This window comes from Ostrea edulis, chromosome 3 (genome assembly GCF_947568905.1).
Source record: "Ostrea edulis chromosome 3, xbOstEdul1.1, whole genome shotgun sequence".
NCBI classification, from domain to species: domain Eukaryota; kingdom Metazoa; phylum Mollusca; class Bivalvia; order Ostreida; family Ostreidae; genus Ostrea; species Ostrea edulis.
The window spans coordinates 36939706-36964508 of NC_079166.1; the positions used below are offsets into that span (position 1 = coordinate 36939706).

Consider the following 24803-nt stretch of genomic DNA (forward strand, 5'->3'; position numbering starts at 1 on the left):
TAGTACGTCAATATTCTTTTTTTTTCTACATAGTCACCTGCACACATTTCTCACATCCTTAACCATGAATCACATACACTAAAATACCATTCACTGACATCGGCGAGGATACTGAAAAAGAAGATTGGCCAACATTACAAATAATACGCGAATTCTATTGCTGTATAACGCCTGTCTTTCATAATAACGTCAGGAATATTTTCATTACATAATAGTGGTCTTATTGCAACATCTCCCAACGCAAATGCACCATCGAAAAATCGTTTAGGTCATCACTCATTTGTAAAACAACAATTTGGATATATTTCGATAATTCTCCATTACTTTCATAATTTTTTCGTCTCGGTGATTTTCTCAGGTCAACACAGAAGTCTATTATTGAATGCTGTTCTGTCCGGGTGCTTTTAAGACACACATTACTAACGGTCTTTTCTTGATACCTGCTTTATTCGCCAAATAACCAAAACTAACGACACCACAAAATGACGTCAGTTGGTTTTTTTAACCGCTTTGGTTATACGTGTAAAACCATCTGAATCCACGACCTTTAATACTGCAATAGTTTTTTCCCCAGAATTTCACGCTCAAAATCACACGGTCTCTCACCTCTGTCGGTGCGGGTTCGAATCTCGCTCGCGCCGGTAAGTGAGAAAGTTTCCCAGTTTACTTTCGGAAAGTCGGTGGTCTCTTTCCAGGTACATTGTATTTGGGTTCTCTCTTCCACCAGTAAATACTGGGTGCCACCAGATAACTGAAAAATTGTTGAGTGGCGAAAAAAAAGCAAAAGCAAAAAAAAAAAAAAAAAAAAAAAACCCCAAAAAACAACAACATTCAAAACAAAACTTACTTTCACTTGGAATTTCATAACAAATATTTGGTATACATTATGTAGATCTAAATGACAAAAATGCCACGAACTTTCCCTCGAGCACTGTAGAGAAACGTTTCATTTACAAACAAACAAAAAACAACAATAAAATAAACCAGATGTAGTCACCATGATATTTATTAAGAAGGTACAAAGTCAGTCTTGGCCTACAAGTCGTGGAAGAGAAAGCTTACACTGGGTTCGGTCGTAGTTCAAAAACACATCGTGTACGGGCTGACCTCTGAGACAGGATGCAAATGCTAGGTCACACTCGCATACATCCCGCGCACAGGAACCAAACGAGTCTAAAATCAAACCAGTACAAAGTCAATTTATTTATTTTGTGCATTTACAAACAAAAAAAACCCATAAGAAATAACAAGTTCAAAGACAACTTTACCTGTGCAATGGCATTCGTTTGTTGTGGAGTTGCACGATGAACCAAATGGAACGAACTGTGCTCCAAAGAAACAATTTACTCTCCCGTAACAGGAATCGTGTTTCCTACAGCATCTGGGTTAAAGACATAGATACAAGATTTTATAAACCTTTAATTTCATTCGCATACATGAATTTTTAAATATTATCTATATGCGTTAGCTGTGAAAGTAGACTTTCGTCCATCGAAGATAGACACGACGTGGCGATAGTGGAGGTAGTATTTGTTCTAGATCTGTTTATCACCATGAAATGTATACATTTAACCTCTAGTTGTTGACCAAATGACGTATTGTCTGGTCTGTCAGCGTATTTGCGCACCAGTTCAATAGACCTTAGGGATAAACTGACATTACATGGGGGGGAAATCGAGAATCAAGACCTTGATCATTTGATATAGTTTTTGATATTCTAAAACACGAAGTTAGGATTGCTGTTGTGTGTTTTTTTTCCCGTCTGATTAGGGCGAAAAACATCAAGATTAACAACTTGTCTTTTTAAAACCCCTTCCGCAACCCAATAGCGAAAATTCTATGTGAATGACACAAAACCTTGCCCTTGCTTGCAGTCTTTCAATCTAATCTTTAGAACAATTCCATTTTTTGGAGAAGGTTTTAACAATACAATGGTATATGCCAAGGACGTCGTCTCAATCGCTTACTCTTTATGTAAAATATCTTGAATCAATACGATATTATACACGTACTAACAAATTTACAACAAATCTCCCTTTTGTCAATGTTTCTCTCTCTTTTTTTTATTCACATAGTAAGAATTTATTCATTGCAATTTTAACGTGAACTTCTCACTTAATATCAACAATTATTTAAAAGACTACAGTTATGTAATGTTGGATGATTTCAATGTCGTTCTCACCAATCTTTATTTTAATTAAAGGTGTTTTTAATTTCAATTTGAGCTGCTCACCCATCCACTCTGTCTACTTCCTTGTAGCCGACCTGCCCGTAACCACAGAAACATCCGTAGTCATTGTAAAGATAGCAAGAATTCTGGGTGTAGAACTGCACCAGCTCGCACATCTGAAATACGCTGCGCTTACCCACGCTCTTAGTCTCCACAAGATATACTGGAAAAGAACATACGGAATTTCATTTAAATATGTTTACTCGTTGCGAAAGAATGGAATTTTTTATCCGCTGAAGAAAAAACAATGTTATGATACGGTATATGTAACGGCCTAGTTTTTTTTTAACACTTCAACCCCCCCCCCCTCACAGAATTGAATTCATCAATTCATTTTAGAAGAATATTTGAATAATTATTGTGTTTCTTTACATACAGAAAAATATCTGTAATACTATGATTTGAAGTCATGAATAGTGATCCCTAGCCTTTCACGGGAATGGACAATTAGATTTTAAAAAGTTCAGCACCATTTTCATTTTATTTGTTTAAAAGTTTGTCTTCGTAACATTTTGTTGTCTATAGAGATACAATTACAAGTATGTCCTCCCCGGGGAGGGAGAAGCAATCTATTAAACTTAGTAATACCGTGCCATCAAACTACACGATATGGTGTAGAATTGTTAGGAGATATGATTTTGTATATCAATAGCAATGAAGGAGGACAAATTCAAACGTAGATTTCATACTAACTGACTCTTTCTGACACTAAACGCTAAAAAAAAAAACACCTGGAGCGTGGATGGAGAAGAGAGAACATGTGCACTTACCTGATATGAATAAAGCAATAAGTGTGCATCTGAGATTCGCCATCCTGCGTACCCGCTGACCACTGATTACTAGGATTTCTGGAAGAAAAACGAGAAGACGATTCGAATATGTCGCCCGTACTGGCTAAACTAGACACATCAGGAAGGGTCACATTCTATGACACTCAAGAGGTCAAATACCCGGTAATTGTACAGTCTGGACTTGATAGGACTGACTAGAAAGCATGGAGAAGATAAATGAGATAAATATTTATCAGCCTAGTATACCCAATGGAATTACAAGATGAAATCACGTGGCCATTTTTAAAAATTTAAAATTCTAGATATCGCTCGTATAATTTAGAATTGAGAATTCAAAAGATGGAAATAGTAAGTCTTCTTGATATGCATTACAACCTGCGACATACATAATTTATGTCACTGTCAAAACAAAATTCAATGTACACTCTTTATACAATTCCTTACACACACGTTTTAGTACAATATACGCTCTTTATACAATTCCTTACACATGTACTTGTACAATACACACTCTTTATACAATCCTTACACACATTCTAGTACAATATACACTCTTTATACAATTCCTTACACGCACATTCTAGTACAATACACACTCTTTATACAATCCTTACACACATTCTAGTACAATATACACTCTTTATACAATTCCTTGCACACGTTCTAGTACAATATACACTCTTTATACAATTCCTTACACACGTTCTAGTACAATACACACTCTTTATACAATCCTCACACACATTCTAGTACAATATACACTCTTTATACAATTCCTTACACACGTTCTAGTACAATATATACTCTTTATACAATTCCTTACACACATTCTAGTACAATACACACTCTTTATACAATTCTCACACACATTCTAGTACAATATACACTCTTTATACAATTCCTTACACACGTTCTAGTACAATATACACTCTTTATACAATTCCTTACACACATTCTAGTACAATATACACTCTTTATACAATCCTCACACACATTCTAGTACAATATACACTCTTTATACAATTCCTTACACACGTTCTAGTACAATATACACTCTCTATACAGTTCCTTACACACATTCTAGTACAATACACACTCTTTATACAATCCTCACACATGTTCTAGTACAATATACACTCTTTATACAATCCTTACACAAGTTCTAGTACAATACACACTCTTTATACAATCCTTACACAAGTTCTAGTACAATATACACTCTTTATACAATCCTTACACAAGTTCTAGTACAATATACACTCTTTATACAATTTTTACACAAGTTCTAGTACAATATACACTCTTTATACAATTTTTACACAAGTTCTAGTACAATATACACTCTTTATACAATCCTTACACAAGTTCTAGTACAATATACACTCTTTATACAATCCTTACACAAGTTCTAGTACAATATACACTCTTTATACAATCCTTACACAAGTTCTAGTACAATATACACTCTTTATACAATCCTTGCACAAGTTCTAGTACAATATACACTCTTTATACAATCCTTACACAAGTTCTAGTACAATATACACTCTTTATACAATCCTTACACAAGTTCTAGTACAATATACACTCTTTATACAATTCCTTACACATGTTCTAGTACAATATACACTCTTTATACAATCCTCACACATGTCCTAGTACAATATACACTCTTTATACAATCCTTACACACGTTCTAGTACAATACACACTCTTTATACAATTCCTTATACATGTTCTAGTACAATATACACTCTTTATACAATCCTTACACACATTCTAGTACAATACACACTCTTTATACAATCCTTACACAAGTTCTAGTACAGTGTGTGTACATTCCTTACATAATTCCTCGCCACATGTGCTAGTGTAGTGTGTCCTCTATGTGTCTCATTAGACAGTGTTACAAGGTGCTAATCAAGAGACGTCACTAAGTACTAGTGCAGAGGGTGTACTAATTACAGGTTCCTAGTACTAGTACAGATGATGTACTAATTTCAGGTTCCTAGTACTAGTACAGAGGATGTACTAATTACAGGTTCCTGGTACTAGTGCAGAGGATGTACTAATTACAGGTTCCTGGTACTAGTGCAGAGGATGTACTAATTACAGGTTCCTGGCCCCTTTTCGTACCCTCTCCCACTTTTTTCTGACGTAGTTACGCCATTGTAATTGAGTGGTTTTCTTTAAAGCATCAAGTACAATGTAGGGTGAACGACCGCTAACCCTACACACTGCACCCAATCCAACAGCAGTCAGTGCAAAGTATGCAATCAAATTTTAAAAATATCACAATTAAAACATTATTGTGTCACAATTTCAGTTAGAATACAAACATACCTATCCTCGGAATGTAAATATAAACACTGATAAATCGTGCGTCAGTTATTTACCAAATAGCAAATGATTTTGACATTCCCCCTGTCTAGTTAAACATAAATGCTCGATTATGGGGAAAACGAATAGGTTCAAAACAGCTTCTAGATCTTATAACCTGATGATGCCGTTATGTAATTCCAAGTGTCTTGTTGACGTGTAGTGGGGATGTATTTTACGTCTCAGAAATTTACGCTTTACATGGCACGGTATCTGCTTCAAACATACAAAAACGTACTCACCCAGTGTCGACTAAACCCCCACCATTTCACTGCCAACCACAAGCTGCAGTGACTGTGAGCCTACACTCTTTGAATGCGTGGAATTCTACGTACTGTCGGTTTCGGTGGATCCACGTGTAAATGCGTAATTATATATACTGTATAACCCAAAAAATAATGCAGCTCCTTTTGATCAATATTACAAAAAGCGTTATCATCATAATATCCCCAGAAATAAAAAAAATAAAAAAAAAGAAAAGAAGCGACAATTGAAGTGTAGTTGTTTTATTAAGTTGTGTAATGATAATACCCTATCAGTTTCCATAGTGATAATAATTCCTGATCACGATATTTTAGTATCCAAAGTTTTGAATATTTTCATACGAGAGTCGGGAGTGGGTTGGGGGGCTGCAATCTAATTAAAATCAGATCTTCTCTAACCTCTACGCTGGAGAACTTTTCTCTACACTGGAGAACTTTTCTCCAGTGTAACGGTTAGATAATGTCTGATTTTAAGTAGTTGGGGGGAAGGGGGATCGTAGATCAAGTCTGATAAAGAAGTCTGAATTCTCACGCCTCTGTATATTTTGTCTTATTGGTAAACATTAATTTTCCTTCGGAATATTAGAAAGTTCTATAAATATTAACAATCCTTAAATTTATGGGAGAGGGCGAACATTAAGAGAATGCCCCAAACCACAAAAAGGAAACATTTATTTACCGTCTTGAATGGCTTACTTGAAAGTTTTGGAATCACTCCATAAACGTGATATCTATTTCGGAAATATATACCTGGTTTTGAACGATTGTTGTTTAACATCAACACAAGGTGCGTCTAAGACTAGACATGCGTATATTTCAATATTTCAAACGTCTTACGTAGTTTGATAGATAAAAAAATCCCCCAAACATATCTAATGATCGACGATGTTTCCAAACAATACTTAAAAAAAAATAAAAACTCAAGAGTCGCATTTTCTTGTATTCACCAGGGGCGGATCCAGAAATTGCGGTTACGGAGGGGGGGGGGGAGCAATTTATGAGACATGGGGTCTGAAGCTCCTGGATTTTACAGATTTTATAGGGCTTGAAATATGTCTCCTATCTAGTCATTTGTACTATTTTCTATCCTTTCTGATAAGGTGAAATTAATAAAATGACGCAAATTTTAAGGGTTTTTGGATAAAAATTAAGTTCTCCTAATGAAGTAATTCAAGAAATCAAAAGATTTTGTCATTTATTTCTCCGGGAGTGAAAGAAATCATTGCTCCTTTTATCGTTTAGTACATTTTTCTAAACAAGATACCACTATTTACCTTAAATCTGAAAAGTTTAGGGGTGGGTGGGATTGTGTAGGAAGATTCTTTGAAAGTATTTTCAAACTAATATGAAAGCATCCCTATATTTTATGATACAGTTTGTTCACAAAAATGTCTACACAGGAATATGGAGGGACATTCATTAAAATTTCTTTCTCATGAACCTAAAAGGCACAATTTCTCAAATCAAATAGATCTATACAAGAACGTTTTAATGTTGTGGAGGTTCAAATTTGTTTATCTAGTGACCCAAGGGGGATAGGAATGTTTGAATATGTAAAATCTTCTCAAGAACCGCATGAGTTCGATTTGTCACATTAAATGTATCTATAATCTCCATGCAGTGTAGATTCGGGGTTTTCATGATCTCTGCATGGGAAAAAGATTTTTAGCTCACCTGGGTCGAAGGCTCAAGTGAGTTATGTCCGTTGTCTGTCATCATCGTCGTTGTAAATATCACATTTTCATCTTCTTGATATACATATGTGTGTGCTTATGCAGATATTACTACGTTTCCTTTGTTTTCATATCCCCAGGAATATAAACTGTTATTCCCAATCTGATGAAAATCATATTTCTGATCCGCATTTCACAGTATATATAAAAAAAACCATTAACAATGTTACACATTCCATGAAATAAATCCTATGTAGAAAGGAAATTAAACATGATAGTCATATGTCTGACAAGTGTAAGGAGAAGGGGTCGGTTTTTATCAGACTGTATGTTTAAATTCAGACAGGAAGAAGAATGAAACAAAAGGGAAGTAGATAAACCGGAAACTCCACAGTTGTAAATACCTACATTAATACACAGCAATGGATTCCCTCAGTATAACACCCCAAATGTAAGTAACACTTAATGAAAGAAAACTAACCATGAATTTAATGAAATTCTAATTAACTTCCATATTTCTATTTTGTCAGTGAAACAGGTATACAGTATATGTCAGAGTCTGTGTTTGTGGGACTATGTTGTACAGTGGGGACCTCACAGCAGGTGACGATGCGGAGAGATGTGATGGACATTGTGGATATAGTGAAGAATAAAGCAAAAACAAGTAACATGGTCACGCGGATGTTGAGTGGAAGTCACAGAGAAGGGTTCAGAATGAAGGGATCTGATATGGATTTTATGTATTGGTTTAACAACCAACCAGTGATCTGGGACTTATCTCAGACCCAGTTTTACAATGCACACAGAAAATCCCCGATTCTCTCTGTCTCTTCTGAAAGTCCACCCGGATTTACTTTACTTCAATTACTGCAACCAAGAGCAAGCAACAGAGTTATCTCAGCATTAGTCACAATGAATGGTGGGCTTTACATATCTAGTTCTAAATACAGAGAGATCACATGTTCTGCTATTATACCTAACTCTACATTACATGGTCCATGTGGCAGTGGAGTTTACCAGGGATCAATAGAATATGACGATGCCCACTGTTTTGTTTGCGATTTTTGGCCTCCGTCTGCCTCTTCATGGATAGACAGATGTCACACATGGCCCCAGCCACAGGTTGTTAGGAACATAGTCAGAAGTGGATGTCACTTTGTGGCAATAGGACACAAATTAGGAAATCATGAAAGCAATGAATGGAGAATTTCATTTTCTCTGGCAGAACAAAAACTTGTGTACTCAATGGACCACTGTCAATTCTTAACTTATGGTTTGCTGAAATTGTTCTTAAAAGAAGTCATTAATAATGGATTGGGTGATAATGAGAAATTACTGTGTTCCTATCACACGAAGACAGCAGTTTTCTGGATGATTCAACAAAACACAATACCTAACTGGTGTCCACAGAATCTCCTGAAATGTTTCTGGTACTGCTTTAAACTCATCCTTAAATGGGTGTATGAGGGAGTCTGTCCTAACTTTTTCATTCCAGAAAACAACATGTTTCTCAGTAATATTCACGGTGAAGCACAAAACAGATTATTTGTTAGACTCTTTGGTTTTTATGAAATAGGTTTAGCATCCTTGCTACACAGTCCCTCCCTCAGGTCTTATATCATGAATGTCCTTTATAACCCCAGACTCAATATTTGTATTGATGAACACACTCTGGTATCTGAGATCCAGTTTGATAGGGAAATGTTTGCGGAGATATATGGAAACCATGTACTGCCCTCATTAAACCTCTACGTCAGTATGAGACGCCTAAACACAGTAGATCAGTTGACAGTCTCACCCCTGACACAGTATCAACTTCTCCTGTTACAGGTACATACGGCCTCCCTCCTTCACAGAGTTGCTTTTTTATTACAAAACATGTATAGCAGCACTGAAAACAAGCTGATGTATATTGCTGACAGAATGTTCTGTCACAAGTTGAAACTCACAGCCAAGTTTGGGTGTATTTCTGACAGGTTGTACATTGCAATATATTATTACAAGACACTCAGATACCCAGAAGCTTTGTCTGTGATAGAGATGACAAAGGTCAACTTAGCTCAGCCATATGTGATGTATAACGGGACAGTAGACACAGAGAGGTATACCGAGGCTGTAGGGGGACAGTCCTGGTCTACAAAACTAAGACATGCTGTAGCATGGGATATCGTATTAGATAACAGATTCATTTATATCAATGAATTAATGACAGAGCAGATGGTTTCCTTACAGAATCATAAAAATATATTGCATATCCCACCCATGGTTCTGTTACACATGCTGGAGTTCTTGTGTTACAGACATATTGACACAATGAGAGCACAAACAGCTCTTAATGATCTACAGGTCCTAGTTCACCATGATCAGGGGCTGTATGTAAGTGTGGAATTAAGAGACATATCATGGCAGATCCTGGGTATCTGTCAACAGATCTCAGGGAACCTCCAGGCTGCTCTATACTCCTACCAACAATCACTCAGACAATATCCATGGCATAAAATACAAAGTGTTACACTAATGAGAATACATGAACTCGGATAAATGTAGTGTTGTAACAATGTTCGTTTAATTAATGAATAACTGTGAACAATATATCATAAGTGAATTAAGGATGGATTCCTCTCATATTTATTGTACGCATTGAAATGTGATATTTTGCATGCATATAATATATTTCAAAACATGTACTTTCTTTTCACTTCAAACCATTTGAGTGTTGAGGTTCTTGATTTTGAGTTGAGATATATTCAAAGATTGCATTACATATGTCGCTGTCGTAGACGGGACTAACACTCCCATGGGCACACTTAGCCTAGGTCATCACATACATGTGTAGTAGCTAGGGGCATCCGTTTTTGTGGACTAAAGTATATCTCCCCTTCATAAAACACTAGACTTGTAATTTGTACACAAATGTGATATTATAGATAGAAATAAATACGTGTTAGTACTTATTTTTTTTGAAATGTAGTATTTTATTTGACAGAAGTATAAGAGGGAAGAAGACTGTATGCTTAAATTCTGCAACAGAGTGTTGTTTAATTGCCTGTCAAAGTATTCCTCTCATATGGAAAAGTCATGATTGTTAATTAATTTATGAAATCAATTACATGTGCTTATAATAAACAGGTTGGGGGAAAACATAAATTCTGCTATAGTACTGTTATAGTGAGATTGTGCATAATCTTTTCAGCAGTAGATATAAGCCTAAATTTCATTAACACGCTGGCCAATTAAAGTGCAAGTCATGGTGTGCAAAACGAACCATATTTGGCATTCTTACATTTGATGCATTCTATTAAATTTTCTACCGTTGTAAATTTTACACGCTTTTAAAAACGGATGTTGCAGGTTTAACAGCAACCAATGATTGCAGTTGTATTCAAGCATGGTTGAATCTCACGTTCTCTCACACATGTGCACAAATTGTTGCTTGTAATAACTTTCAACCCGTGCTGGTGGAGGTTCGTCAAATTTACCAAGGAAAAGGTTATTTCTGCCTGTATGGGTACGAGTATGGAGGTCCGTTGTGGCAATTTAAGACAAGCTAAGTATATCTACACTTCTGGTGAATTTGTCAGAAAGCCGACAACAGTGTGTCTTCTGTATTTCTCAAACTCTTTATCCGGAAGCCAATCCATGCCATGTGGCTTGTCCGAGTGAAATCAAAGGCAGAATGCACTTGTTAAAGTCTTTTGAAAAAATGGGATTTTTAAAAAATGCATTGATGTAGGCTTTATGTGGTTTGGGTTCTGGCTGCATTTAACTTATTTCATTGCAGAGTTTTTCTAACTGATTATATTTTTGTATCGCCAGTATATGATGACATGTAAATATGATCGATTAAATGTTTGTGCAATCGTAATTTTAGTGAAACAATGTTTTATTTGAAAATTGTCGAGGTAATACAGGTGCATCTACACGAATTGTCAGCATGGACAATCCACACGCTTCATTACACTTTGATCTCGAGGCATTATAGTGATAATTGAGGAACAAGCTTTGTAAGTGTAAATGATGAGCATACAATAGAATCTCAGTAAATTAGTTGATCCTCACAGTTTATTTAGCAATATCTGAATGTTAAACAATCCACCTGTGTTGGTGTGTATATAAAATACCCTGTCACCTTTCTACATTTCATATGCCGATGCTTTCCCTGTAACTTTTCAAAAAATATTTTTCAAATAGAAAATCGTTGGCGCACATCTCATTCATACCCCTTCATAAGGAAGATAATCGAGACAAGGCAAAAATAGGGTGGGTTCATCTAAAAATCTTCCCAAGGACAACTGGGCAATATAGGATGGTGTCATCTAAAACCTTTCTCAACGACAACTGGGCCAGAAAGGGTGAGGGCATCTACAAATCTTCTCAAGGAAAACTGGGTCAGAAAGGGTGAGGTCATCTAAAACTCTTCTTATGGAGAACTGGGCAATAAAGGATGGGGTCATCTAAACCCTTCTCACAATGACAACTGGACCAGAAAGGGTGAGGTCATCTAAAAATCTTCTCAAATCCAACTGGGACAGAAAGGGTGGGGTCATCTAAAAATCTTCTCAAGGAAAACTGGGTCAGAAAGAGGGAGGTCATCTAAAAATCTTCTCAAGGAAAACTGGGTCAGAAAGGGTGGGGTAATCTAAAAATCTTCTAAAGGACACCTGAGCCAGAAAGGGTGGGATAAACTAAAACTCTTCTTAAGGACAACTGGGCCAGAAAAATTTAAGTTTACATGATAACTTCATGTGAAAACCTCATGGCATATTGCAGATTCAAATTTGTTCAAATCATGGCTTGAAGGTAGGGTAGAGCCACAATAGGGGATTAAAGTTTTACATGGAAATATATATATAGGGAAAATCTTGACAAATCTTTTCATAAACCACTGGGCCAGAAAAGTTGAAAGTTACATAAAAGCTTCCTCACAAAGAGTGGATTCAAGTTTGTTCAAATCATGCCCCCCCCCCCCACCCCACCCCCGTGGTATGGTAGGGCCACACTAGGGTATCAAAGTTTTACATGCAGATATGTAGGAAACTATTTATAATTTTTTTTATCAAGACCTTGATTAGTCATGTTAATATTCAAGCATTTCTAAATAGTACAGATCTATTCAAGTTTGTTCAAATTGTGGCCCCCTGAAGTAGGGTAAGACCATAGTCTTACATTTGAACATTAAGTGAAACACAGTTAAAACTCCCCACCTCAACAACAGCTTGGCCAAATTAAATTTTATCAATAAGCAAGTATCTTCAGGTTGTTAAAATTCAAGTTTCTTCAATTCAGGGGTCCCGGGGGTAGGGTGGTGTCACAAATGGATATCAAAGTTTTATATGGTATTATACTGCAGGAAGTGAATTTAAACAAATTCTTTTCAAGAGTAGTAGGGCAACACTAAATTATATGTAAATGTCCCCAAGTTGTGTGGATTCAAGTTTTGTTTATGACCCTGCGACTAAAATTTGTAGGTCTGGTGATGTTCATATACAATATTTACATTTACAATGTTTTTGACTTTGGTATCTCTACTAATTTTAATGATAACCATTTTCTCATAAATGTGCAACAGTTATTAACAATGCACATGTGTATGAACCTTCATAGATATAATACGTCTATCTTAACGGCTGGGAATTCCGACAGAAATGAAAGTAGAATGTATTACAGAAATAAACTTCATTCTTGAAAATACATGAGACTGTGCTTCACACCAGCATACTTTTTATGTATAGTGACACACTTCCTGGTTGAAGTATATATGCCAACAAAGTTTTTCTGTTCTTGACTCGTCTTAATCCTCTGGGTTCCCTGGGGAACATAGGGCCGCAACCACACTCTTCCAACGTTCACGATTCTGGGTGATCCTCTTTAGCTCAGCCCAAAGGGGCGGCAGGGGCGGCGGTCGCCGCCCCAATAATTTTGCCCCCCCCCCCAAAAAAAAATAAAAATAGAATAGTAAAGAAAAAGGTGAAGTAGGTACCTGGGCCCGACGTGTGTACACAATAATTAAAAATAGCAACATGTCCGGAGTTAAAAAGGGTGTGGCTGCTAACATCACCAGAAAAGAAGCAAGGGCAATATACACATATTGTTATATGGACACGCACTCAACCTGGCCGTTGGCGATACCGTGAAAAGATCAAAGGTGATGCCTTAGATACTGTGTTTGAAATGTCAAAACTCATCAAGTATTCGCCTAGGAGGGACACCATACTCGAGCAGCTGAAGCGCGAGATGGCACCAGATACACCAGGATTCCGTGTGCTATGCCCCACTCGATGGACTGTTAGAGCTGCTAGCTTGAATAGTGTCTTGAAAAACTACTCTGTCCTTCAGTCTTTGTGGGAGACCTGCTACGAATGCACAAAGGATGCCGAAACCCGTTCAAGGATCATTGGTGTGAAAGCCCAGATGCAAAGTTTTGACTTCCTCTTTGGAGTGTCCCTGGGATACGACATACTCCGTCACAGGGATAATTTAAGTCGAACGCTGCAGACGAAAGAGTTATCAGCTGCTGAGGGCCAACACATAACCGAACTTTTGTTGTCATCGCTCAGTGAAATGCGAAAGGAAGAGTCCTTCAATACTTTCTGGGAATCTCTCAACAACAAACTTGACGATCTGGATGTCAATGAGCCAACTTTGCCAAGGCGAAGAAAAATGCCGAAGCGGTTTGAAACAGGAAACACCCCTCCATAGTTTGCAGCATCAGAAAAAGACCTCTATAGACAGCAGTATTTTGAGGCTTTAGATTTAGTAGTCAACTGTGTGAAGGATCATTTTGACCACCCGGGCTACCAAGTGTACCGCCATCTAGAGGACGTTCTTTTGAAGTCTGTGCGTGGTGACAAGACGTACACAGAAGATCTGGACTTCGTGATAAAATTTTACTGTGATGATTTGGACCAGACATCTCTATCTTCGCAGCTGGAAACATTCACGAGAAACAGCTTGAACAATTCATCGACTAGTGTTGTGTCTATTTCGTATTTGGTAAAGTTAGTGTCTGAAATGCCTCCAGCTACCAAATGTCTGTTCTCGGAGATTGTAACTCTCTTAAGACTCATTTTAGTGATGCCAGCCACAAATGCCACAAGTGAGCGGACATTCTCTGCACTGCGCCGAGTCAAGACCTATTTTCGTGCGACTATGATAATTCTACACACCCACAGGGAAGCTACGGATAAAATGGGCATATCAGATGTCGCTGACGAGTTGTCTCAGCGCGGGATGGACGAGGACTTATTTTTGGACGTTTCTGAACTGTTCAATGAATCAATGTACATTTATATAATTTGATAAAAATGAGTTTAATGTGTTTAACTTGCATACAACTTCCTTGATATTACTTAAGTTATTAAATGTTTGAATTGAAGACAAATATTGCAATTTTTTCAATAGATGGAAAGATATATATTAAGAAAATATGGGGGTGCTGGTGAATATATGTACATACTAGCTAAAATACGTTACCCCCCCCCCCTTTAAAAAAAAAAAAAAAAAATCCAGTTCGCCGCCCCAATGTCAAAAAATTGCCGACGCGCCTGATGCCCATGTCACTTCTTCGTTTACACTTCTGTGCCATGTCTGTCTGGGTCTTCCTACTTTTCTTTTCTTTTGCCCTGCGGGTTCCATTCAAGGAATTGTCTGGTGACGTTTGAAGAAGACTTTCTAAAAGTGTGGTCAATCCAGCTCCACTTCCATTTTCTGATTTCTAGGTCTATTGGAACTTGCTTGGTCTTATTGCAGAGTTCTGAATTTGGAATAACATCCGGTCATCTGATTTAATGAAGTGTCGGAGACATCTGTTGATGAATGTCTGGAGCTTGTGGGTGTTTGTTTTTGTTGTTTGCCAAGTTTCAGAGCCATAAAGAAGGACAGATTTTACATTGGTGTTCTGATTTTGTTGTGGATTGAAAGGGATGAGGAATTCCAGATTGCTCCGAGAACAATAGTCATGTCGGGCTTTGTTGATGCGACTCTTTATGTCCTCGTCTGTCTCGCCATCTTTGCTAACCACAATACTGAGGTAGACAAACTTGTCTGTTTCCTTGATGTCTTCCTGTCCAAGTCGTAGTGGGTTCTGTTGCCGGTTGTTTACTCTCATTACCTCTGTCTGTTTTGTGTTGATCTGGAGGTCTGTCTTTCCTGCTTCTTTTGCAACATGGCACAACTTCCCTTGGGCATCTTGCTGCTTGTGGGAGAGAAGACTGATGTCATCAGCAAAGTCCAGGTCCTCTAACTGTTTAGTGACGGTTCACTGGATTCCCGTCTTCTGGCCTGCTGTGAACTGCCGCATTACCCAGTCGATCACTATCAGGAAAATTTTGCTGTTCTTACCCTCATGTATTTACAAGAAAATTTCTTGATTAAAAATTATAAAATCATCGGACAAGTTTTTTTTCCTTTCCATCAAGGATATTTTAAAAAGGAAAAGAAAACAAGATACATCTTTATTTGGTAAAATTTCAATAATACACATCTAAAAATGTAAAAGTAAAACTGTGGTACATGATGGGGTGCATACTAAAATGACTAAAACACCAAGCAACAAGCTAATCCCATGTGGGCAACTACACACTAAGATTTACACAGATATATTACAAGAATACAGGAAAAGTCAACCACCACAGTGTAAAAGTTCTCTATCAATACAACAGTTTTCAGTTGGAGTCAAAGCTTGAATCATTTTAGGAGGAGATTCTTTGGTGACAGAAAACAGTATTTCCATTAAAATATAAACTGTCAGTACTGTAACATCTGCTGCGTGATTTGTCTCTCTTAGAACAAGCACCATTCTGCTTTCTGTGAGATTCGAGGGTGTATAATGATAACACATTTGAGTCACTCCTGCGTACAAATATGTCACAGCTTGTGATAAGAGCAAAATATGCAGGTGATTGAAATGCATGTCAAACAGCTTATCATGAGATTAATTAGACAGATCGGCAAAAATTGGTATCCACCGATGCTTACAAAATTCTGAGAAAATCATGGATTAATGCTTTGGTTCGATGTTAAAATTTTTATATACCTCGTGTGTTGATATATTGTGGAAAAGTCATGGGATTTAGTAATCTTTATATTCCCATTCTTAAGGTAAAGATTGAATAGGCATTTAATAAAACATCATCTAACCATTTCAATAAGCGAATCCATAAAATGTGTGTGTGTTAAAATTTGACAATGTGCTTCCATGATTTCCAAAATGACTGTGATGTACAAATACGACTGGAAGACGATAATTCATTAAAACATATGTAATTCGTCAGATTAAAAAAAAAACTAAGCATGCAATATTTTTCCTTGCTAAGAATCATGAATAACATGAAATAGGAAATAAAGTACTATGAATAAAAATCACTGATTTCTCTCATATTTACATAGTCCAAAAATGCTCATAGCAACCTACTGATAACAGCACAAGGGAGGTTTTACTTCGGAGAACACACATGTACGAAATATACAGACTGTTACAAGAAGGAAAAATACAACATGTCGCTTAAAATGGGAAAAATGTTCAGCTTGCTGAACACAGGGCTATAATCATGGATATATATAGCCAAGAAAATAGATAATTTGTAGTAAAAATATAGAAATTTGACATCTTTGTGTCATCTTAAAATCAATACAGGTATATTGTTGATACTCCTCTTTTAGAATTTTAATTTTGAAGACCTTTCGATGTGTCTTGTATGAATCTCAACCTTTTGAACAATTGAATCTTCATCAGAGGCCCACTATCTTGCTTTGCCTCTGTTGATTACCCTGAACACAGTTATCTTTCTTAATGCCACTCTTCAGTCTTGACTGGTTCCCTATTACACGTTAGCCCCTCCATTGGACTTTTCTGGTTCTTCCTCAATGACGTCCAATTCCTGGTCCCCTGGGTGGGTTCCTGGTCCCATCAGTTCCTCTTTAGAGAGGTGGGCCACTATCGCTGCGCCGTAACTGTCTCCTAGCACATTAATAGCTGTCCTGATTCTGTCACTGAAAAGTACAAGTATAAATCCTTAGAAAAATTCTTAAAGAGGTTTCAACCAGTCTTGAGTTTTGTAGTATTTTCAAATTGAATTCTTTTGAAAGTATGTTATCAATTTCAGCATTGAAGGGAATTACAAAATGAACAAGAGGCCCACGGGCCACATCACTCACCAGAGTCACCTTGGTCCTGTTGTTGTGAATTTTGAGATTTGTTGTAAATTTTTATTCCCAAGAAAAAGTTTGACCTCATATTGTGGCCCCAAACAAGCACCAAAGGATCACAACATAACTAAAAATGAATTCATATAACATGCACACATATACATGTAACACACCAACATGACTAACATGGCCTTGCTGTTCTAGATAAGACCCAGGTCACAGGGTCATAGATCATGGTATGATATGAAAGACCTTGCCATAAGAAATCTATATACAAAACATGAAAGCGCTATCTTATTAATAAAGAGTTCAGGAGATATTGAATAGGTCATATTTTCATTAATAGTAGGTCAAACTTCCAGGTCAAGGTCACACACACCAAAGTATTACAAGGTTTTACCATAAACACTTTATATACATCTAAAATATGAAAGTCCTACCTTAAATAGTTTAGAAGGTATTGAAAAAGTCAGGTCTTTTTAAAAACTAGATCAAACTCCAAGGTCAAAAGATCAAACACCATTGTGCCACATTAGTTCTTGCCATAAAAAATATGAAATCCTTACTAAACTTTTACTTAGTTCTGGTTGTATTCAATGGGTTATGTTTTCTTAAAAGTAAATCAGACTCAGAGTTCAGGGTCACAAAATCAAAGGACATGATATGAAATGAAACATTTTGCCATAAGAAATTTATATACAACATATGAAATATCTACCTTAAATAATTCAGGACATATTGAATAGCAGCTAGGTCTGATTTTTATTAAAAGTATGTCAAATTTCCAGGTCAAGGTCACAAGATCATACACCATTGCATTGCATGAAAGGTCTTGCCATAAAGAATGCATATACAAAACAAAAGATATTTTTAAAGATTTTTCTTATATATATCAGCATATAAAACTTTGATCCCTTATGGAGGTCCTAAGTCTACCGACCATAAATTGAGCATAAATTTAAGTCTAAATTTTGATTACTTATCTAGCACAGATGTTTTAAAAAACTGCTGGTTTATAAAAAACAATAATGTTTATGAAAATTGTTTCAAAAGTTGGTCACATTCGAAATTTAATTACACTTAAGTCTATTCTCAGTTTATGGTCTTGAGGCCAGGGGCCATGATTTGAATAAACTTTAATCTACTCTATTTCAGGAATCTTTTATGTAAATTTCAACTGGTTTAAATGACCCCACCCTATTTTTGCCTTTTTATTATCTCCCCTTTGAAGAGGGAATGACTCTTTATCTAAACAAACTTTAATCATCTTCGTCCAAGGATATTTTGCACCAAGTTTGAATGAAGTTGACCCTTTTATTCTGGAGAAGGTGAAAATTAAGTCATAATGGACAGACAAACAGGTGAACAGGATGATTCTAGAATTACCCCTCTTAAACATTTTTCCTATATATCAGCATATAACACTTTGATCCCCTATTGTGGCCCCACCCTACTCTTGGGGACTGTTAGTTACACAAACTTGGATCTACTCTATGTCAGGAAGCTTTCATGTAAATGTAAACTTCTCTGGTCCTGTGATTTTTTAAAAGAAGATTATTAAAGATTTTCCCTATATATTCATATGTAAAAACTTTAATCCCCTATTATGAGCCCATCCTACCCCCAGAGGGGGCCATGACTTTAACAAACTATAATCTGCATTACATCAGAAAGTTGTCATTTAAATTTGAACCTTTCTGGCTCAGTGGTTCTTGAGAAGAAGATTTTTAAAACATTTCCCTATATATCCCCATGTAAAACTTTAATCCCCTATTGTGGCTCTACCTTACCCTCAAGCCATGATTTGAACAAACTTGAATCTGCAGTATGTCATGAAGTTTTCATGCAAACTTAAACTTTTCTGACCCAAATGTCCATGAGAATTTTCAGATGACCCCACCCTTTCTGGCCCAGATGTTCTTGAGAAGATTTTTAATTGACCCCATCCTTTCTGGCCCAGTTTTCGTTGAGAAGGTTTTAAGATGACACCCTACCCTTTCTAGCCCAGTTTTCGTTGAGAAGGTTTTAAGATGACACCCCACCCTTTCTGGCCCAGTTGTCCTTGAGAAGATTTTTAGATGACCCCACCCTTTCTGGCCCAGTTGTCCTTGAGAAGATTTTTAGATGACCCCATCCTTTCTGGCCCAGTTGTCCTTGAGAAGATTTTTAGATGACCCCACCCTTTCTGGCCCTGTTGTCCTTGAGAAGATTTTTAGATGACCCCACTCTTTCTGGCCCAGTTGTCCTTGAGAAGATTTTTAGATGCCCCACCCTTTCTGACCCAGTTGTCCTTGAGAAGATTTTTAGATGACCCCCACCCTTTCTGGCCCAGTTGTCCTTGAGAAGATTTTTAGATGACCCCACCCTTTCTGGCCCAGTTGTCCTCGAGAAGATTTTTAGACGAACCCACCCTATTTTTGCCTTGTCTCGGTTATCTTCCTTTTGAATGGGCATGAATGAGATGTGCGTCAATGATTTTCTATTTGAAAAGTATTTTTTGACAAGTTGCAGGGGAAGCATCTGCTTATGTAATGTAGGAAGGTTGGGGTATTTTGTATACACACCAACACAGATAAATAGGGATTGTTTAACATTTGAATATTGCTAAATAAACAGAGATCAACTAATGTATGGAGATTTTATTGTATAGTCATCATTTACACTTACAAAGCTTGCTCCCCAATACGCAAGATCGTAAATACCGAGCTAGCGGAACTCTCTTGTAAAGAAGTCCAGAAAAGCGTGTCGATCTTGGGCATTTTTTGTTTATTCAAAACATGGGACCGGAAGACGATTTAACATCCATGTGCTTTCCGCAATTAAAAGCATTTTTAAATGAAAGGTGTGTAAAAACATCTGGACACAGGAAAAATGAACTTCTGAATTTAGTTCGCAAAGCTATATATTTTGACGCAAGCTCTTCTCAGCTTTGGGAATTTCCTGGCTGACAGTAGTGGGAAAAAATCCACCACAATTCCATTAAAATCTATCAGTTGTGGATATATTTCTGCGTATTATGTTTCTTTCTTGAATCATTACTACAGTCTAATGCAATGCAATGACATTGCACCATTGTTAAAATGGGGTGAATAGATCACGACAAAAGTTGCAGAACTGGTATCATTTACCAACATGCCCAAATTCTCGCATACTCTGGGTCTCGCGAGACTTTGAAAGGGGAAAGTAAAATTTAAAACCAAGACGGAAAAAGTAGTTGCGATTTTGCGTATTATCACTTCAATGCCCTTCGGGATCAAAACATAATTTTTTTTTAAAATGACCCCACCCTATTTTTGCATTTTCGTGATTATCTCCCCTTTGAAGGGAGCATAATCTTTGAGTTGAACTAACTTGAATCCCCTTCACCCACATGGATGATATAATTGTACCAAGTTTGGTTGAAATTGGCTCAGTGCATGGTCCTAGAGAAAAAGATGAAAATGTGAAAAGTTTACGGACAGACAAACGGACGAAGAGACGACACACAAAAGATGATCAGAACAGTGCACTTGAGCTTTCAGCTTAGGTTAGCTAAAAACTGGAGTCATATAGTACTTGTTATTGAACTAAAGGGTTTTAGGGTATTAAACTTGACTTTCTTGCACTTATAATCTTCTTTCGATTTATTTGTATAAACTGCTTTTGTTTGTTGGTATCGATATCAACACAACATAAATCAATTATTACATTGAAATGATTACTAATTTCTTTTAATGATATAGTCTAAGTTTAATGCTAGTAGGTTAGAAATAGATAATGACCTTTTCGCACTTAAAATAAGCAAAACTTCACTATATTGAAATTGACTAGGAATATAATAAGCTTCAAAATTTGCACATAAATATACAATATCTTGCCTCAAAATTTAGGATGGAGCTTTAAAAAGTGGAGGTTATAGACAGATTTTTGAACTATTGGCCAAAAAAACCAAACTTTTCATACGAGAAGACAGGTAAATTAAGACATTTTTAATCGGTGTTGTGTTTGCAAAATGACTCACATTGTATCAAGTTTAAAATACAAATATGTGTAATGTCCCTATCCAACTTGATAACATCGAGTACTTTACTGACCATGCAAAGAAACAAAAGCTGGTGATCCGTGAGGAGGTATGGGATGAAAATCTGGTTGCTATGCTCATCAGATCATATGATACTTACAGGAACCAATCAACAGCCAGGAGGAGACTGATGTCATTAGTGGGAAGTCCCACTGAGGTCAGGACCATTAACATGGTGATAAGTCCAGCGCTAGGAATACTGGCAGCTCCTATACTGGCACAGGTAGCCGTCACACTGTAACATAGAAACCAAAGTCAAACCAGGTCAATACTGTTTGTTTGTTATTTTTCATTGTGGCTAAATTTTCATGGAATTGTTATTTTGCCATTAGTATTACATTACATGACTTTATTGAATGTAACCTATCCAAAACTTTACATCCCCATCAAAGACAAATACCATTCACCCCACAAAAATTGAATAATACAAATACATGTACAGTGAAAACTGCCTAATCTGACTCCTGTGTAATCTGTTTTGCTGGGCATTCCGACCCTTAGTTTCATTCTCAATTTCAAATTTTCATTGTTTTTTACACTGTTTATTTCAACACAATTTGTATTCCGACAAAAAATCGTCTACCAGTGCACGTCAGATTAAACAGGTTTGACTGTGTAAATTCATTGATTCTTCAGTATACTTTAAGCATAAGGTAATTATAGTTAAAACCAATTTCAAATCCATACATCATATTCAACTTAATGACTTGAACAACAGATAAAATGCTGGGTTCACCCCCCCTCCCCATTTGCATATCACCTAGATCCCAAAGGTCCTATATAGCCAGCATGTGCTGATCTCAATTCCTTAAGTAGCTACATTAAACAAAATGTATTCCTTTACCTCACAACCACGATTTGTCCGAAGGAGAGAGTGATATCATTCATCTGAGCAATGAAGATCGGACCAACGGCCTCATACAGTGCAGTTCCATCCATGTTGATGGTGGCGCCGATCGGGAGAATAAATCGGGTCACGCGGCTGTCGATGTGAAGAGTCTCCTCCAGACAGCGGAATGTGACGGGCAGGGTGGCCGAGCTAAAACAAATTAATAAAATCATCACTTTGAAGATATTTCTAAATACATGATAGTACATGTATTTCAAGTCCAACATTTAATAAGATAAAAGATGATAGCAAAGAATAATAAGTGTTACTCACTCCAACCTGAAAATAAATAACAAACATACTGGATCCAATATTGTACTGTATAGATTGACGGAGGTGGATTTAATTATTTGATATCGGCATAATAACAATTTAAGGTACAATTGTGCCTATATTGAGAGTAAAATTCAGATTGGCTACATAAGAGTATTTTTAGCCATGTGCAGATTTCTCTCTTCTTTTGAGAAAATTTAGCACAAGCTTTATTGATTAGCAAAGGGTTCTAAAAATAGATTATATATGTATATTGTTCAACCAATGTAAACTATGTAATAATCTTTTTTGTTCAAAGTCAGCACTCCATATTTTCTAATATTTTACTTTTAATCAATGTTTTATCAATAATAATTCTTTGTTACAGTGTATTTCAATATTTATATGTCCTCATATAAGAACCCATCCTTCGGTCACTTTTTTATGGGAAGTTATTTAGAGCATTAAAAAATCTAAATCCTTTTTATTTCACAATTAAAGCATAAATATATTAGGAAGAAACATTGCTAATTATACTTTCTTATGTTTCCATCTGGACTCCATGAAAGCTGAATTCTTGCATTTTAAGATGAATTGAACAGTCAACTTGATAATGCAGAGGAGCTTAAATGTGTCCAAGAATTAAATTTTAATTTATATGAGCAATCCAAATAACTATAAAAAGTTAACAATAGGCCTACACTGGAAATTGCTAAATTTGAGATTAGACAGATTTTGTGTGAAGAACTACATGTATATTAAAGATGATAATCATATTAGTTTCACATACAAAGCAAGGACATATGATCATTTATCCTAAAGACAATACCAGTATAGTTGATAAATATTATTCTGACAAAGGTGGTAAAAAAAGCCTTTGATATGATTATTCACTCAGATCTGACATTAAGATTAATTCAAATTGGAGTGGGCTCCAGATCTTATAATTTCATAAAGCATAATGTGTGCAGTAAGTAAATCACGTACAAAAATAACTTCTGAGAGTCAAACAATTTTTAAAAAAAATATGCTTGGAGTTATGCAGGGAAATCAATTACGGCCTAATTTATTTCAAATATTTACATTCATGATCTTCCTCAGTATTCAAAACACTAAGCTGAGCCAAGTTTATTGAAAACACATCCTGTGCACTGCTTAATGACATTGTATTGTTGTCCGAGTTACAAAAAAAAAAAAGATTAACACACTTGAGCAATTTTGTAAACATTTGTGTTTAACTGCAGATTTTGACAAAGCTAAAATTTTGATTTTAAACTAAGCTGGCAGATACCTTTGATCTAAATTCATTTTTTGCATTTCTGGATCCTAAATCTCCTTTGCACAAAATGAACTATACCATAATGCACTTAAAGCACACGTTTAACTCTGCAAAGATTTTTCTTACTCTTGGTCCTTTACCAAAAATATCATTAATTTACATGTTTTCAATCATACCCATTAACAATTATACTGTCTGGCTATGAAGTCGGGGGTGGGGGTGGGGGGTATTTTCACTCACTCTCTGCTAGATTTACAAGAAAAGAAAGCTTCTTGATTTGTGAATATCTTCAATGTTAGATTCTCCACATTATATTAGGTTGTAGAAAGAAAAGATCCAATTTTGCAGTTCTGTTTGAGCTTAGAAGATGCTCCCTTCATTATGATATTGTAAAATCTATGCTTAGGTATTTGCATTGTCAAAAGCATTTACATGAGCAATTTCCAATTTTAAAATATGCATATTTTACCTGTAAAGAGCTATATGATAATAAATTACCTTCTTGGTATGGTTCAGTGAGGAATCTATAGTATTTGAAATAAACCAAATGCAATGTCTGTTCCACAATCTAAAACTTTTTTGGAAAGATATGTAATGATCGATACTTTGAAAACACTTTACATTGTCACTTAATTAATATGCCTCTCAGGGCCTAACCCGGAAATAAAGTATGATATTGTATTGTATACCCTCATTATAAATACAAACAACCTAAACAAAACTTTTTATAAATTAACAACCATTTTTCATTCATTCATCAAATTATGGTGTATTAATTTATTTGCGATATCATTATCAAATTTCAGAAAATTACCCTAAAAATTATCTTAACTCCTTGTGT

The 24803-nt window shown here is 36.1% G+C and overlaps 2 protein-coding genes across 19 annotated transcripts in view; both read right to left on the reverse strand.

Moving 5' to 3' along the window:
- Nucleotides 1-988: 988 nt before the first annotated feature.
- LOC125675339 (basic phospholipase A2 4-like) lies at nt 989-9665 on the reverse strand. Of its 6 annotated transcripts, none has more exons than XM_056160593.1 (5): nt 8730-9665; nt 3001-3078; nt 2234-2393; nt 1269-1381; nt 989-1173 (listed from the first exon to the last, which is right to left on the reverse strand). In XM_056160593.1, the coding sequence occupies exons 1-5, from the start codon at nt 8839-8841 to the stop codon at nt 1025-1027; spliced, it is 612 nt and encodes a 203-aa protein (XP_056016568.1). In that variant the 5' UTR covers nt 8842-9665; the 3' UTR covers nt 989-1024. The 6 variants fall into 6 exon arrangements, with proteins under 6 accessions (XP_056016568.1, XP_056016570.1, XP_048768908.1 ...); XM_056160595.1 differs by lacking the exon at nt 8730-9665 and adding an exon at nt 7338-7534; XM_048912951.2 differs by lacking the exon at nt 8730-9665 and adding an exon at nt 5643-5725.
- Nucleotides 9666-15776: 6111 nt separating this feature from the next.
- The window catches only part of LOC125675338 (excitatory amino acid transporter-like), an 81647-nt gene continuing 72620 nt past the window's right edge, over nt 15777-24803 (reverse strand). For 12 of the 13 annotated variants that reach the window (XM_048912936.2, XM_056160590.1, XM_048912937.2 and 9 more), the window contains 3 exons: nt 22387-22581; nt 21643-21777; nt 15777-17326 (listed from right to left, as the gene is read on the reverse strand). In XM_048912936.2, the coding sequence (XP_048768893.2) occupies nt 17158-17326; nt 21643-21777; nt 22387-22581 (499 nt within the window). In that variant the 3' untranslated portion in view covers nt 15777-17157. Of the gene's footprint in view, nt 17327-17491; nt 17610-21642; nt 21778-22386; nt 22582-24803 lie in introns of all 13 variants that reach the window. The other variant, XR_008801985.1, reaches the window with a different exon arrangement.

What these genes read in the sequence shown, in the direction of transcription:
- LOC125675339 (XM_056160593.1), bottom strand. Translation starts at nt 8,841, where the DNA reads ATGTTGTTTTCTGGAATGAAAAAGTTAGGACAGACTCCCTCATACACC. An exon ending in GAAGTAGACAGAGTGGATGG is followed by an intron (nt 1,382 to 2,233) that starts GTGAGCAGCTCA and finishes TCTTTAACCCAG; the next exon opens with ATGCTGTAGGAAACACGATT. An exon ending in AAACGAATGCCATTGCACAG is followed by an intron (nt 1,174 to 1,268) that starts GTAAAGTTGTCT and finishes GTTTGATTTTAG; the next exon opens with ACTCGTTTGGTTCCTGTGCG.